Genomic DNA, 17,920 nt, shown 5'->3' on the forward strand with positions numbered 1-17,920 from the left:
ACTTCATGATTGTATCCCACTTGTTGTTGATTCTTCACACAAAAAAATACAGTTTTACATCTTTATGTTTGAAGCCTGAAATGTGGCAAAAGGTCGCAAAGTTCAAGGGGGCCGAATACTTTCGCAAGGCACTGTATATACCACACTCATCCAAAAGGCAAAAAAAGGACAACATAGTAGATTGTAGTGTAAATGGAAAGCTCCCATGAGATGCCAACTTTAGTCAGTGTTATAATCATGATATAAACACAGCCTCAAGCACAAGCACACAGAGAGCCATGCAAATGGTAGACAGGGTGAGAAAGAGGGAGACTGAGAAATGGAGCGTGACCATGTTCATTAGGGAATGCAATAGGAAACTTTTTAAAACAATAAGTGTTTCTTATTGGACAGCCTGGTCTCATAGACTAGGCGTAACATAGTAAACGTAAATCCGGGATACTCATATTAGTATGACGTGTTACGTTTTGTATGGTTACATAACACCCAAGGTTACTTCAGGCAAAAAAAACAAAAAAAAAGTAGTGTGGTTGTCCCGGCCAATAACGTGAACGTCTAGCAACCCAAAGGTTGCTGTGGACAAGTCCAGGTAGTCCATGTTCCAGTCCATTTTGTTCAGTTTGGACAAAACCCTGTGTGTTACCTGTATCTACTCAGTTAACAAACACTCAGTGATTTATGTCACGTTCCCTGTGAAATCTTCCTTATCAGAGGAGTCCCTCCTAATATCACAAGTACATTTTGTAAATCAGGCTTTTCTATGTAGGCCTACAGGATAACCTACTCAACCAGGCATCTTGGACAGTTTGTGTTACAGGGTTGGTTTACTAGAAAGGCTGAGAAATGGGAGTCAGGATGTTTCATCAATAACTATTTTCAACATTTTATTAGAGATTCAAGGCGGGCTAATCTTCGGTTAAAAAAAATACAACTCAGTATCCTGGTAAAATATTTGAAGACGATCGAAAATTGACACATTTTTTGTAAACGATCAGCAGTTTGTATGATTTCAAAACATTAGAACAATCATAGAAATTAAAACATACCAAACTGAAAATAAGGCAACCTTTTTGCAACACAGACCTTTAGCAAACAAGTGATATTCTAGTAATAGATAAGTCCTAACAGTTAAAGTGTGGTCACAGTGACACTATATGCCCATTTCTGTCACTGTGACAAAGGCACCAAACCAACCAACAGCTTTCTCAGCCCAATTATTAGTTAAGAGATTTACAGAACTGGTTTATGTGTGAAACTCCCACTCACACAGATGGCAAACTGTTCAAATTATCTTGAGACTTTTTTTTCTTCATCATGGAACTCAAAGACCATATTTTCACTTTCAGACAGCCCATACATTTTTTTAAAAACATTTTGTTTCTTTGTTCAACATGTTTTGTTTCTGTTCTGATACAATAATGATGTAGCTAAGCCTGTTAATAACTAGGGCCCTAAAATAGAGTGGAGCCCAAAACAGAACAAGTCCGACTTGTATTTTTACAGGACTGCAAGGCATTAGAGGGGAACATGAGTTCTCATAATTTTATTTTTTTTTTTTTTTATTTTACCTTTATTTAACCAGGCAAGTCAGTTAAGAACAAATTCTTATTTTCAATGACGGCCTGGGAACAGTGGGTTAACTGCCTGTTCAGGGGCAGAACGACAGATTTGTACCTTGTCAGCTCGGGGGTTTGAACTCACAACCTTCCGGTTACTAGTCCAACGCTCTAACCACTAGGCTACCCTGCCGCCCCAAGCATAATGTTCAATGACCTGACACACCAGACATTCAGTACTGCATCGCCATGCACACAGCAGGCTGATAGCTGAAGGTTGTGATATGCAAAGCAGCATGCTTTGCCATTGAGGAACTGTCATATGTTTATTAGATACAGAGAATCAGAACCCCCTGATTATAGCCAATTTCAATATTGCATCCACCACAATGATAAATGTTTAACATAAAGAATCACATAATTAATTTACTGCCACTTCCCCATCTACAGTATGTCTGCAGTCAAGGCTTATCTCAGAAGGCTGCGATACACTTACAAATACAGTTACAATTTAGATCAACCATCATTAAGGGCAGTTGGATTCCCTCTAGCTAAAAAGGCCACTAAAGGCTTGGCACAGAAGAGTAGAGTATCTGAAACTCTTTATGAACCCATGAGTGACTGATAAGTCATCACAACCACCCATTTTGAGCTCCATTAAGTAGGTTGTCTCCCATTGATAGTAGATCCGTGGTGGTGTCGCCCCCTAGTGGCTGGAGGACTACAGCACTCCTACAGTCAGCTTCAATGGATCACAGTGCAGTGAGGGTCAACGAGGACAAAAGGGACACCCTGTGGGTTCATTGTGTTCCAACAGTTACATTTTTGTTTATGATGTGGTCATGTGTAGCGGTTTCCCCGGTTACCAGAGAATGACAGTGAAGACAGTGGAAAAACAACAAGAAAAAAGCATAACAGCCAGTCAATGGCTAACATAAATGTGCGGTAGAATAAGGCTCAGAGTTAGCGGTCTTCATCAAGTCTCATCAAGCGTAGTCCTAGTCTGACCTCCATTACACGTTCAATACTGTTAGACTTCTTGGCTGGAGGGAGATGCAGCCAGCACTGGCATCAGTGAGAGAAACAGTAGAAAAGTTAAATAAAAACGTGTGTAACTATGTTTAAAAACAACATGGAGTCCATGGGAGAGGAGGAACATCTCCTCTTGACAGTCCCAGACCTCCTCACGTCTAAAAGACAGGAGAAAGTACAGACACACCAGTCTCCCATTCTCTATGCTGTTGACCTTCCTCTAGTCTAACTAAGTTTGATATCCACCATAATCTCAAGTGCACTTCCAACTGTAGGTGTTCCCATAAATCTGCAGTGACACCACCAAACCTGCGGTGGCGTTGTGGGTTGCAAGCATCTAGCTTCCCTACAGGAAGTAAGTGAGAGGGCGTCTAGCGAGTGGACCGTAGGTCACGGATGCGCTGGCGTAGATGGGCCATAAACTCAAACATGGTGGCAGCCAGACTCTGGTGGATAAGGTAGCGGGGAAGTCGACCCTGAGACAAAACAAGATCAGACATGTAAGTTATACTGCTTCTCCAGCCCACGGACTATACATCAAAGCTACATGCACACACAAACCATCCACAATGGTCTGTTCTTACCTTGAGGTCTGTGTTGAGCACCCAGATAAAGGTACAGACCGAGGGGTTACTGCTGGACTTCAGGACCACAAACCCTCCTGGACCATTCTCACCTCTAGGGAAGAGAAGAGAGAGAGAGGGATGGATGGTAGGGAGGAGAGGAGAAGAGAGAGTTAGAGGAGAGGGAGGGTAGTACCACACGTCGGCTAATTAACTAGCATTGACATGATCTGCTTTCAGTGTTGTTCCCAGTGAAATTAGGCTGTCTAGAGGCAAGGCCAGACCTGACATAGCGACTGTGCGGAGGCTTGGCGTCGTGGTCGGTTGCCATGCCAGCGGAGACGTAGCAGTCTCGTTTGCGTTCCACCCGCCTCACATTCACAAAGTCCCTGAGGGATACAAGGACATGAATTACTTCTACATTCAAAACATGGACAAAACGAGGGCTGGCACCCTATATAAAATGGCACCCTATAGAATGTACTACTTTTGACCAGAGTCCTATGCGGGCCCTGGTCCAAATTAGTGCACTACATATGGAACAGGATGACTCCATATTCGAGGTAGTCCATGTTGTGTTGCGTTACCTGGCAGACACTACCCCCCCTGCTGCCCCGGAAGAGATATCGTACGACACCAGGGTGTTGTCATCCACCCTCTGGAGGATCTAAAGGAACAAATGGAGAGCAATGTTAGCCTTTGGCATCGTATGGGCCACAACAACTGATCTGAATCAAAACAAAACAGTTTTCACAGTAGGTTCACTGTACTAGGTTAAGCCTGTTTGTCTGATGACTGGTCATGAGAAAAAGAGGAGAGGATAGTGCAGGTTACCTGGCAACCAGAAACGGTTTTGTTCCACTGGGCCATCTTCTCTGGCTGTAAGATCACCTCCTGGTACACCAGCTCTGCAGGACACTGCATGAAGGCCTGGGAGAGACAACACACAAACCTATCAAACAGTCTAGGAAGACCTTGAATATATGATATACAGTGCCTTCAGAAAGTATTCAAACCCCTTGACTTGTTCCACATTGTTACAGCCTTGTTCTAAAATGTATTAAATAGTTTTTTTCCCCCTCATCAATCTACACACAATACCCCACAATGACAAAGCAATGTATTTATTTTTACTGAAATATCACATTTACATAAGTATTCAGACCCTTTACTCAGTACTTTGTTAAAGCACCTTTGGCAGTGATTACAGCCTTGAGTCTTCTTGGGTATGACGCTACAAGCTTGGAACATCTGTATTTGGGGAGTTTCTCCCATTCTTCTCTGGAGATCCTCTCAAGCTCTGTCGGGTTGGATGGGGAGCATTGCTGCACAGAAATTTGTAGGTCTCTCCAGAGGTTTGATCAGGTTCCAGTCTGAGTTCTGGCTGGGCCACTCAAGGACATTCAGAGACTTGTCCCGAAGCTACTCCCGTGTTGTCTTGGCTGTGTACTTAGGGTTGATGTCCTGTTGGAAGGTGAACCTTCGCCCCAGTCTGAGGTCCTCGACATAATTCTGTCTCGGAGCTCTACGGTCAATTCCTTCAACCTCATGGCTTGGTTTTTGCTCTGACATGCACTGTCAACTGTGGGACCTTCTACAGACAGGCGTGTGCCTTTCCAAATCATGTCCAATCAATTGAATTGACCACAGGTGGACTAATCAAGTTGTAGATACATCTCAAGGATGATCAATGGAAACAGGATGCACCTGAGCTCAATTTCAAGTCTCATATTTCTTTCTTTTTTTCTTTTTTTTCCTTATACATTTGCAAAAATGTCTAAACCTGTTTTCGCTTTGTCATTATGGGGTATTGTGTGAAGATTGCTGAGGAAAAATATGTATTTAATCCATTTTAGAATAAGGCTGTAACATAACAAAATGTGGAAAAAGTCAAGGGGTCTGAATACTTTCCAAAGGCATATTGCCCAATATACTAAATACTTACACGAGACAAGCCACACGTTATGAAAGAAAAAGCCATACACAAAAATAAACAGTGATGACTGTGTACCTTGAGAATGAAGGTCTTTCCATGGAAGGGGATCTCCAGTGTGTACACAGAATCCCCGACGTCCTGACAAAAGGAGAAACAACAAGATATTAGCAACATCCAGTAAATCTGTAACTATCAAACCATCTTGTGTCCAACCCAGAAACTAACAGCGTACAACAACAGGTTGCTAACTAGAAGCAACTGGCACACAGGTGTCACTCATTCCATGGAGGGCCAAGTGTCTGCGGGTTTTTTGCTCCTCCCTTGTACTTGATTGACCAATGATGGTCACTGATTAGTTAGGAACTCCCCTCACCCGGTTGTCTAGGTCTTAACTGGATACAAATTGAAAGGAAAAAACAAACCCGCAGACACTCGGCCCGTCAGGGCGGCAGGTAGCCTAGTGGCACTGGGCCAGTAACCGAAAGGTTGCTGGATCGAATCTCCGAACTGACAAGGTAAAAATGTGTCGTTCTGCCCCTGAACAAGACAGTTGACCCACCGTTTCTAGGCCGTCATTGTAAACAAGAATGTGTTCTTAACTGACTTGTCTAGTTAAATAAAGGTTCAAATAAAATGTACAAAAATCATGGAATGAGTTTCACGCCCCTGAACTTGAGCCCCTCACATTGTTCTTCTCAAACTTCCAGTTCTCCTCCTGGGCCAGGATCTGTTCCACCACGGCCATGGCCTCTTTACCCTGCCTCACCAGCGCCTTCTCCTGGGGGGAGACTGCCCTGCGACCCAGCCCCTCCTCATCCAGGTCCTCCTCAGACCCTGGCCATCATAATACAACAACACACACAGACAGGTAGAATGGATATTACAGTTAGGTAAGAGACAGCGTAAAGGTGAAACAAAGAGAGAGAGATATGGCAGACAAGGAAGATTGAGAAAGACATTGAGAATTACAAGGGAGATGTCGTGTGGTACCTGCGAGGGATTCAGGTGGAGAGTAGAACTGTCCTTCAGACACAGCGCGAGGGTAGATCATGGGAGCTCGCTCCGACACTGCGTTCACTGCTGCTAGGTAGGCTGAGGGAGACAGAGACCGTAAAGGGAGAAGTAAAAGACCACACATCTTCCTCTCCTCTTTGTTCATTCCATTATTGCAAATCTAACCATCTCATCATTCCATCCTACTTGTCTGTCCAATACAACCCACTTCCCGCTTCCGAGGGGATTTCCTGAGGGCCCAGACCTTATTTAGCATATTCATGCGCTATCTGGCAAAATGACAGAACAAACATGGTCAATGGAAAGTCCTGGACCATTCAAATGTATCCATGTCTCTGTGACTCACCTCTCTCATCACCAGCCTCTATGGAGAGCACCTTGAAGTCCAGGAACCACGTCTCCAGCCATGCCACCACAAAGGATGTGATGGGCAACACGTAGCCAAAGGCATTCTGGGATAGCAGCTGTGTGAGGAATGACATGTCAGTCTGAGACAAGTGGTGTATATATAGGCTACATCCCAAATGGCACCCTATTCCCTATTTAGTACACTACATTTGACCAGGGCCCATAAAGGGTCTGGTCAAAAGTAGTGCACTATGGAGGAAAGGGTGGCATTTGGTACTCTAACATACACATGTGTAGAAAGCCATATTGCATTTGAATAAGCACTACTGCTTCTGCCATTTGAGACGTGACGCTGAGCAGGTATCTTGACAAAAGCAACACTTTGTCTCGTTCCCCTTCGTGATGAATAAATAGCGAAGAGATGGTAGGGGGTGTGGCTTCAGGCTGTCGACACGTCGCGTCGGGCAGAAGAAAGGCTTAACTCTGATCATAATAGATTTGAATGTATAATCCCCACCATGCTGAGTACAAAGTAAAGGTCAACTGCAGACAAACTGACAATATACTCATGTTCTTATTGAATAGAGAAGTGAAAATGTGAAGTGGCTCAGAACAGAGACAAGTGTGGAGCTCAGTCCAAACGGTTTCTGGTAAGAGGAGAGGGGGAGGCACTCACATTGGAGAGAATGACTTTGACTACAAGGAAGGAGCTGGTCACTAGAGTGGTGATCTAAAAGAATGAAACACTGTTAAAAACAACAGCTGGTATTGGGTGAGAGCAGTCAGCACATCACATATGACCATCAGTCCAGCTAGGTACCAGTCTGTCTGTCTCAAGGAGCGCTCTTACCGCAATGACCCACCAGTGCCTCAGACGCAGAGCAGCATAGCCCAACTGGAGACACAGGAAACGAAACAAGGCAAGGAGCTGTGGTGGAGAAAAAAAGACAAGATAAGAGTAAAACTTCCAAGTTTTGTGATCATGTGATCATGAGAGCTGGCCATGTTGACTTAGCTTTCAATAAAGGCAAGGGTCGGCATGTGAGTAACCTTGACAGTACGTTCAGTCAAACGTACCACTTTCGGACCGATTATTATAGCTTGATCGTTTACACTCACAAAGATGTCAAAGAAGGAGGACTGGAAGCTGTACTTGACAACCTCCAGCTCAAGGCTCTGCCAAATGGAGTTCTGGATCTGCAGCGGGACAAAGCAAGAGTAGAACCATTCGTAAAACATGTAGCCAGAGGCAAGCTCTTCCTATAACATACATACATCATCATTAGGGAACGCTGTCATAATCAGAGAACATAACTGGCACACACTGAGAGAAAATAACCGAAAGTAAACTGTTAACAGCTCTGCTGGGAATCTAACAATCTTGTTCACATTTTTAAGGAAGTGGTAAAGTGATAAGAGTAATACACTGGATGTACAAAACATTAAGAACACCTGCTCTTTCCATGACCGACTGACCAGATGAATGCTACGATCCCTTATTGAGGTCACTTCAGATCAGTGTAGATGAATGGGTGGAGGCAGGTTAAAGAAGGATTTTTAAGCATTGAGACATGGATTGTGTATGTATGCCATTCAGATGGTGAATTGGCAAGACAAAAGATTTAAGTGCCTTTGAACTAGGGCTGGGCGATATGGACAAAATATCATATGGTACTTTTCACTTTTTTTTTTTTTTTTATTCTATATTCTATATTTGCTTTATGGGTAGTATGTGACCCTAGGGTGGCAACACATATATTCTAAATGATTTCAAATGAGTCTTTCTCCATTCGGAATGTTTTTTTATTGTTCAATTCAACTTCACCCTAAAATAATTTCCTGCACTCATTTGAGAATTTCCACACTGCCACGATATGGGCAAAAATAATAGGCCATATTTTTTAACCAAATGTTGCAATAGCGATTTAGATCAAAACACGGGTGAACTTTTGGAATCATGGAAATTGAGTGTTTATTATAATTCTGTAGTTAGAATATAAATAATAGTGGGCACTTTGAATAGTGTTGTTTGACATGACAACGAATGAAAATGCCATGGACGAGTTATTGTGACAGTGTAGGAACCAAAGTGATATTCGGTGTTTCCTAGGGGACCCTATATAATCTTTAGCTACATTAAATATTTTTTTCATATAGCCAACATATTCATGCTTCGCCTATTTCTCTTTGATTTAGAAGATACTGTTGCACAAACAACATGCTGATTTAAGCCTCCACCAGTACTGGTATCAGGCTGTATTAGCTAGCTACGTTTGCTCTGACTCAGTACTTTTATTAGCTAGTTAGCCACCTAACAAGTTATTAGCATTAGTGGCTAACACGATTTAGCTTAACTTGCTAAGAAAATACACACTAATTGTTTGCAGATGTAAGAAACACAAACTGATATTGTAATTATAGAACGCTTGTGGATTTATATTAAGATCAAAGTGGAAACAACATCGTTGTCCTCAACATTGTTGCATGTGCTGCATTGACCATGCAGACTGAACGAAAAAGTGTCTCGTTGTCAAGCAACAACAAATGCGCTCCTTGAGTGACGGGGTGGGACTAGGGCTGTGTTGAAAGCCGCATGGAGAGAGAGAGAGCGGAGAAGGGTGACTCAAGTAGCAGAGTAAACTATAAAAATGGACGTTACACACGGCGTATCACATTTAACAAACCAAACATTCAAATAGCTTTATAGAAGGTAAAGTAAAAACCCAAACGCCCGTGCATAAATACTGGTATATAGTAAAATACGGTATACTGCCCAGCCCTACTTTGAACAGGCGTACCGGTTTGTGTCAAGAACTACAAACACTGCTGGGATTTTCACAATCAGTTGAACGCTTTCGACACCTTGTAGAGGAATGGGTCCTTAATGTGTGGTATACTCAGTGGTACACACACACAATATACACAATTGGCATAATGTAGAACAGTGAAAATAAGTATGGAGAGTGACACTAAGAAAATTTGTTAAAAACAAGGGGCAGAGACCAACAGGTGAGACACATAAAAGAAAGCAACAATACATGTGCCCCCGAGCGGTCTAAGATACTGCATCTCAGCGCTAGAGGCGTCACTACAAACCCTGGTTCCATTCCAGGCTGTATCACAGCGGTCTAAGAGGGAGTAGGCTGTCATTGTAAATAAGAATTTGTTCTTAACTGATTTGCCTAGATAAATAAAAGTTATATATAATAAATTAAATGAGTAGAAATAGATTGACAATGAGTGAACTCACATTGAGCTCGATGATCCACAGCAGTGAGATGAAGAGGAGGTCAAAGGTGACAAAGAGGCAAAATGTGCGACGGACGTCCGAGATGACCTTCTTCTCCCCAGGGGGCACCATCAGGTAGTGGGGGGAGGGGAGGGATACAGTGGTGGAGTAGGACGCATTCAGAGAGGCGATGGCAGGAAGGCTCCCTCCAAACTGCCCATAGTCCACTCCGCCCGGCATTCCTACTGAGAAAGGGGCCGATCCACCTGGGACAGAGAGAGAGGGAGTAATGGTGAGGTGTGGCCAGTGAAAGTGCAAGGATAAGGGGGAACTCATGTTGGGCTGGTCTGCCAGAAGCGGTGGATTTTGCTATAATTTAAAAGCTTAGAGTTTAACTATTTGAATATTTCTTGAAAAAAATGTTAAATAAAATGTTATTTTTAAACCTTTAACATAAATGCCGATTTTTTTTCATATTCTCATACACTACATGGTCAAGAGTATGTGGACAACTGCTCATCGAACATCTCATTCCAAAATTATGGGCATTAATACAGAGTTGATCCCCCCCATTGTTGCTATAACAGAATATCTGGGAAAGCTTTCCACCAGATGTTGAATCATTGCTGATGGGACTTGCTTCCAATAAGCCACAAGAGCGTTAGAGAGGCCTAATCGTTTGACCTGGCTCGCAGTCAGCATTCCAATTCATCACAAAGGTGTTCGATAGGGTTGAGGTCAGGGCTCTGTGCAGGCCAGTCAAGTTCTTCCACACCGATCTCGACAAACCATTTCTGTATGGACCTTGATTTGTGTGCGGGGGGCATAACAGGAAAGGGCCTTCCCCAGACTGTTGCAAGCACAGAATTGTCTACAATATCATTGTATGCAGTAGCGTTAAGATTTACCTTCACTGGAACTAAGCCCGAACCTAGCCCGAACCATGAAAAACAGCCTCAGACCATTATTCCTCACCCACCAAACTTTACAGTTGGCACTATGCATTGGGGCAGGTAGTGTTCTCCTGGCATCCGCCAAACCCAGATTTGTCCGTCAGACTGTGAAGCGCGATTCATCACTCAAGATAACGCGTTTCCACTTCTCCAGAGTCCAATGGCGAGCATTACACCACTCCAGCTGACGCTTGGCATTGCGCATGGTGATCTTAGGCTTGTGTGTTGCAGCCAAGGACAGATGATTTTACGTGCTTCAGCACTCGGCGGTCCCGTTCTGTGAGCTTGTGTGGCCTACCACTTTGCGGCTGAGCCGTTGTTGCTCCTAGACGTTTACACTTCACAATAACAGCACTTATAGTTGACTGGGGCAGCTCTAGTGGGGCAGAATTTTACAAACTGACCTGTTGGAAAGGTGGCATCCTATGACGGTGTCATGTTGAAAGTCACCGAGCTCTTCAATAAGGCCATTCTATTGTCAATTGAGATTGTGTGGCTTTGTGCTCAATTTTATACACCTGTCAGCAACGGGTATGGCTTTGCTTTGTCATTGTGGGGTATTGTGTGTAGATTGATGAGGGAAAAAAAAATATTTAAGCAATTTTAGAGCAAGGCTGTAACGTAACAAAATGTGGAAATAGTCAAGGGGTCTGAATACTTTGAATACTTTCTGAATGCACAGTACTGTATTCTAGTCAAGGCCATCCTATTCAACTATTGCTGTACATATACTATTGTATCCTATGTATTTTTCAGATATACATTTTCTATCCATATATTGCCTATACTACATTTTCTATCCATATACTGCCTATACATCACACACATGCACAATATTTTACTCCGTACTCAGACATGACTTGTTCTAATATGTCTATATTTCTTAATTCCATTCTTTTAGATTTGCTTGTTGTGTGCATTGTTAGATATTACAGCACTGTTGGAGCTAGGAACACAAGAATTGCGCTACACCCACAAAAACATCTGCGCATGCTCCTCAGAGCATGCGCAGACCAGCTGGCTGGTGTGTTTACGGACATATTCAATCAATCCTTATCCCAGTCTGCTGTTCCCACATGCTTCAAGAGGGCCACCATTGTTCCTGTTCCCAAGAAAGCTAAGGTAACTGAGCTAAACGACTACCGCACCGTAGCACTCACTTCCGTCATCATGAAGTGCTTTGAGAGACAAGTCAAGGACCATATCACCTCCACCCTACCTGACACCCTAAACCCACTCCAATTTGCTTACCGCCCAAATAGGTCCACAGATGATGCAATCGCAACCACACTGCCCTAACCCATCTGGACAAGAGGAATACCTATGTGAGAATGCTGTTCATCGACTACAGCTCAGCATTTAACACCATAGTACCCTCCAAACTCGTCACCAAGCTCGAGACCCTGGGTCTCGACCCCGCCCTGTGCAACTAGGTACTGGACTTCCTGACGGGCCGCCCCCAGGTGGTGAGGGTAGGTAACAACATCTCCACCCCGCTGATCCTCAACACTGGGGCCCCACAAGGGTGCGTTCTGAGCCCTCTCCTGTACTCCCTGTTCACCCATGACTGCGTGGCCATGCACGCCTCCAATTCAATCATCAAGTTTGTGGACGACACTACAGTGGTAGGCTTGATTACCAACAACGACGAGACGGCCTACAGGGAGGAGGTGAGGGCCCTCGGAGTGTGGTGTCAGGAAAATAACCTCACACTCAACGGCAACAAAACAAAGGAGATGATTGTGGACTTCAGGAAACAGCAGAGGGAGCACCCCCCTATCCACATCGACGGTCAGTAGTGGAGAGGGTAGTAAGTTAAGTTCCTCAGTGTACACATCACGGACAAACTGAAATGGTCCACCCACAGACAGCGTCGTGAAGAGGGCACAGCAGCGCTTCTTCAACCTCAGGAGGCTGAAGAAATTCGGCTTGTCACCAAAAGCACTCACAAACTTCTACAGATGCACAATCGAGAGCATTCTGTTGGGCTGTATCACCTACGGCAACTGCTCCGCCCACAACCATAAGGCTCTCCAGAGGGTAGTGAGGTCTGCACAACGCATCACCCGGGGCAAACTACCTGCCCCCCAGGACACCTACACCACCCGATGTCACAAGAAGGCCATAAAGATCATCAAGGACAACAACCACCCGAGCCACTGCCTGTTCACCCCGCTATCATCCAGAAGGCGAGGTCAGCACAGGTGCATCAAAGCAGGGACCGAGAGACTGAAAAACAGCTTCTATCTCAAGGCCATCAGATGGTTAAACAGCCACCACTAACATTGAGTGGCACTGACACAACTCCAGCCACTTTAATAATGGAAATTGATGTAAAAATATATCACTAGCTACTTTAAAAACAATGCTACTTAATATAATGTTTACATACCCTGCATTACTCATCTCATATGTATATGTATATACTGTACTCTATATCATCTACTGCATCTTTATGTAATACATGTATCACTAGCCACTTTAAACTATGCCACTTTGTTTACATACCCTACATTACTCATCTCATATGTATATATATATTGTACTCTATACCATCTACTCCATCTTGTCTATGCCGTTCTGTACCATCACTCATTCATATATAAGTATGTACATATTCTTTATCCCTTTACACTCGTATTAACATCTGCTAACCATATGTATGTGACAAATAAATTTGATTTGTTTATTTCACCTGTATTTAACCAGGTAGGCCCATTTGAGAACAAGTTCTCATTTACAACTGCGACCTGGCCAAGATAAAGCAAAGCAGTGCGACAAAAACAACACAGAGTTACACATAAACAAACGTATAATCAATAACACAATAGAAAAATCTGTGTACAGTGTGTGCAAATGTAGAAGATTAGGGAGGTAAGGCAATAAATAGGCCATAGAGGCGAAATAATTACAATTTGCAAGTAGAGATACTGGGATGCAAAAGAGCAAGAAGATAAATAACAATATGGGGATGAGGTATTTCATCCCCTATACACAATTATGTGTATAGGCAACCAATAACATTTGATCATCATCATCATCAATAATGACGTTCTATTCTAGACAATAGATCATACAAAATGATTGCCTAGTGATCTTCTGAATTTCCCAATCCCCTGTTTGTAAGCTTTTAAATGATATCAATCTCAACTGTTTATCTTTTCCAGTGATGAAGATATGGATGTCTAATGGCATGGTGGGGTATGCAAAAATGGGTCAACTTTGAGCACCTTTGGATGTTTTGGCATTCAGGTCCAAAAATGCATGTCCTAACCACTTCTACCATGGGCAAATATGTATCGGTTTTGTTCAAATCAAAAGGGGTCCTATCAAAAAAGTGATTGAATTAAAATTTAAATACCTCACAAGGAAAACTTAACACAACAGTGTTTTCAGTAAAAAGGCATACATGCACGGAAAGGGCAAAGATGATAGATGTTGTCAATCAACAAGACTTGATCTTCACTGTGATGGCCGGCCCCACCCTCTAATAAAGTAAACACAAGTTACTTTGAACATTGGACTGTTAGAGATAACAATAAATGCTGTTGATTTATCTGATTCTGAGAAGGCCTATTTAGAGTATTGATTAGCTTAGAATGCATCAATTAGCATTGGGGTTGAAGACTGAACACATTAGGCTAAATTACCCTCCTACAGACAAACAACTTAACCCTGAGATCTGGCCTGTGTACCGCAAGCCACATTACATAAGTGACCAACTTGACCAACCAGTCGACACAAATCACTGTATTAGAAATGGTACGAAAACGGTACAATAACTAGGTAACTTATATAGCTAACTAACTACAGTAGATAGTTAACCAGCTAGCTAGCTGACAGCTAAACTGAAACTGGCAAGCTACAACTGGTTTAGCAATACATGCAGGTTCCGTTTTCGTACACACATGTACAATTAGTATATAATACTGGGGGTGATATTTAATTGATTTAGGCTTGCATTACAAGTGGAGAAAACAACAGTGCTAGCGCTGGCTTTAGCATTACCATTAGCGAGCTAACAACATAGCCACAGTATACACCCCATTCTCATGAATATATTACAATTAAACATAAATAAATAGGACACAAATGTCACATCTGAACAATAACCACGCGAAATTGGTTTGAATTTTATAAGGAAAACTGTAGTCCTGAGCCTTTAACTCACCTATTTAGTACTTCATCATCGACGAAACGTATCTTCCGGGAATAACTTTTACATGAAAGGGGTCACCATCTCACTTCCGGTTTAGATTTGTGGTAATCTGGTTTTAATGTCTATGGTGGTACGATGTTAGCTATTTGTTTTTAATCTGACAACAGTAGCATTAGGCTACTTAATATACAAATGCAATATTAAAGGACCTACCATTATATTTGTCTGTTGTTGCAATAACTTATCAGTCCAAATAAATAAATTAGCATATTTTCTAGGAAGCCTATTTTTATTTTGTCAGCTGACTTTGCCAGTTTTGTTTTCCATGCGGGTGTTTTCTGACATACTCCACTTGACGAACATACCATCTGAGAAGCAACCAGACAGCATTCCAGGTATCAGAATTCCTTCTGGAATGTGGGTAATGTTCATTCATTCCTTCATCGGCTGTGAAATACGGACCACTTGTTTTAATCATTTTGTGCGTGCAGTGCCTATAATTAAGGTCATATATGTTATTTTAAAAAGCATATTTTCAAAGTTTTAGGATTAGTTTCACACACCAGAACAAATCGAATTCCTTCAATCAAGCTGTGTCAGTCATCACAGACACACATACACACAAGGAATGCAGGCATGAACACACACACACACACACACACACACACACACACACACACACACACACACACACAGTCATTTCAAATCAGGAAAATGTGTTTATTTAGATATTGTTATTGTGGCTCACATTGAAATGTCTACATCTTTAACAAGAACAGAAAAAAAAGAATGAAATAAAGAAGAATATTATCGATTCGAGTTCATTCTTGCCATGGCACTCGCCTATTGACCGTGGAGGATAGAGAGACTTGGAGAAGGAGAGGATGCTCACTCCAACCATACAGTGAGAGAATGGAGGGAGTAGGTGCCATATGTCTCAACACTTTAAAGGGCTTCCCAGCCCACACACCCAGGCAAGAGAGAAAGAGCATACAAATGTTAAATTGTCCAACAAAAAGAGAATCAAAACAATTACAATATATTAGCAGTTTGGTACAGATTGAGACATTCAGCGGTGTCACTACCAAAATGTATTCCGTTGACTCAAGCAATCCTGCAGTTGGAGAACAGATGCGATGGAAATAAAGAAAACGGTTTATTAGACTGACATTATCAATGAGTATATGATGGTAATGACATTCTGAGGGTGAATATTTGAATATTCAAATGTGTCATTCCATTTCGGCAGGAAGAGAAAGAGAGTCACTATGTATTGTATTGTCTGCGTTGTTTTCCATGAGAATATGAAAAACACAGTTATCCAAGTCATGACTAAAAGGTTACTAAATGTTGTGACAATTGTTCAACAGAAAGAGACCATATACAGCTAAGTTGATTAATGCATCTTTTACACAGGAAATTATTTAAACAAACAAACAATACGAATCTGATTCTGCATACAAAATGAATACATTTTTTTTACTCACAAAAAAAACTCAATTGGACTACTTTTACAAAAGCATGGCATCCTCACATACACCCAGAGTACATCATTGACACACATAGCTTTGATGGACACCAAAAATAACTTCAAATGCATCACAAATGTTTCAAATACATTGCAAATCTACATCATTTCAATTATATAGATGCATATTATCTGAAGGCCTATGCAGTGCACAGTTTATTGTGTGTAAATCCATGTCAATACACACGCTCTGGTTATTCTACATCCCCTATCTTGCCACAAGATGGCAGCAGCTGCTCACTTCTTCCAAGAACAAGATCTCAATATGATTAGGCTGCAGATTCCAATCTAGGCCAGAGTGAAATTTGGTACACATTATACAGGTCTTTGTGATTTTGAAAGGAACCCATATGGGAGTCTGTATTATCATATCTGCACAGTAACGGAGCAGCTTTAGAATATAGTCTGAACTGACAGTGAGAAGATATCTCCTCTGTGTGTGTGTGTGTGTGTGTGTGTGTGTGTGTGTGTGTGTGTGTGTGTGTGTGTGTGTGTGTGTGTGTGTGTGTGTGTGTGTGTGTGTGCTCTATACTGAAGCTGTTCATCAAGCTGTTTGTCTGTTTGCAGTTATTTTGAGTGCCGTGTAATTATTTCTAGCCATTATTCCATTGCTTTGTAACATTAAAGAGCAAAGTAAGAAAGTGAGAAGTGAATGAATGGTTCCCCTGACATGGAAGAGAAGACTAGCTTTGCAGTGGTCACGGTGATCTTGCCCTATCCCCTCGTCTCATTAGTTCTAAGGAGCCACTCTTCACCTCTTCACAAGGGCCATATCTATTAGACATTCTCTCTCCCTCTCTCCCTCTCTCTTTCCAGATTTTTTTGCTCACAGATTTGCCGACAGTACCTACATTCATTCATTCATTCATTCATTTAATTTGAATACTTACCATTCAAACTTAGAAGCTCTCTTTCTCACTCACACGTTCACACATTAAAGTCACTCATTCATTCACTGAGTCGTTCACACATCTGCCACCATCTCTCTCCCTTCCTTTGTTCCCTTCAAAAGAAGTGTTAAAACTTTACACTTTTGCGCACTTTCTTTGCCTTCTCCGCTGTCTTTTCTTCTGTCGTTTCCTCCTCTTTCTCCTCTTCTTTCTCTTCCCCCTCTTCCTCTTCATCCGGCTCCTCTGATTGGTCTGTGGTGCTGGTCGCTTGGGGTTCTATGGCGACAAAGAGGTGACGTCAAAGAACAGCAGCACACACTGGTCTCCTTCCAATCAAACCACTTACCTGCTACACAAGTAAGCTTGAAGACCGCTTAGATTTGTGGATTTCGACGTTGCAGAAAAGACATGCAGGGAAGGTAAACAAACAACACTAGGGAACGAGGTTAATCTATTCACGGGACATCATAATAACTCTACTCCCAAACTAGTCTATGGTAATCTGGTTCTACTTGTCATTTCCTGGTCAGGCATGTGCCTCCTGTGAGTGTGTGTGTAGAAATACATGTGTGTGAAACATGGTATACAAGTCTGAATCATACCAGTACATATGAAAGTGACTACTGCACGTGTATGCAGGCATAATTAGGCAATTGCTCTAGTGAGGATAATCACAGTCTACTTCAATGTATCTTTAAGAGCCCCTTTCTCG

General features: G+C 42.3%; 3 protein-coding genes across 3 annotated transcripts in view; all 3 read right to left on the bottom strand.

Annotated features, from left to right (window-relative positions):
• LOC139364654 (telethonin-like) overlaps positions 1-8,147 on the bottom strand; it is a 33,536-nt gene extending 25,389 nt beyond the window's left edge. Inside the window, exon 1 of the mRNA XM_071101583.1 lies at positions 8,125-8,147. The gene's annotated coding sequence lies outside the window, so the exon portion shown is untranslated. The remainder of the gene's footprint in view (positions 1-8,124) is intronic.
• On the bottom strand, positions 870-14,944 carry LOC139364653 (stAR-related lipid transfer protein 3). Its single transcript, XM_071101581.1, has 15 exons — positions 14,803-14,944; positions 9,700-9,944; positions 7,569-7,646; positions 7,300-7,377; positions 7,126-7,179; positions 6,448-6,565; positions 6,078-6,179; positions 5,773-5,921; positions 5,163-5,225; positions 3,986-4,081; positions 3,739-3,818; positions 3,436-3,540; positions 3,173-3,266; positions 1,752-3,064; positions 870-1,534 (listed from the first exon to the last, which is right to left on the bottom strand). The coding sequence occupies exons 2-14, from the start codon at positions 9,916-9,918 to the stop codon at positions 2,960-2,962; spliced, it is 1,341 nt and encodes a 446-aa protein (XP_070957682.1). The 5' UTR covers positions 9,919-9,944; positions 14,803-14,944; the 3' UTR covers positions 870-1,534; positions 1,752-2,959.
• A 552-nt stretch (positions 14,945-15,496) lies between these two features.
• The window catches only part of LOC139364655 (protein phosphatase 1 regulatory subunit 1B-like), a 32,826-nt gene continuing 30,402 nt past the window's right edge, over positions 15,497-17,920 (bottom strand). Inside the window, exon 5 of the mRNA XM_071101584.1 lies at positions 15,497-17,484. Within this exon, the coding sequence (XP_070957685.1) occupies positions 17,336-17,484 (149 nt within the window). The 3' untranslated portion in view covers positions 15,497-17,335. The remainder of the gene's footprint in view (positions 17,485-17,920) is intronic.

The sequence above is a fragment of the Oncorhynchus clarkii genome, chromosome 13, assembly GCF_045791955.1.
Source record: "Oncorhynchus clarkii lewisi isolate Uvic-CL-2024 chromosome 13, UVic_Ocla_1.0, whole genome shotgun sequence".
NCBI classification, from domain to species: Eukaryota; Metazoa; Chordata; class Actinopteri; order Salmoniformes; family Salmonidae; genus Oncorhynchus; species Oncorhynchus clarkii.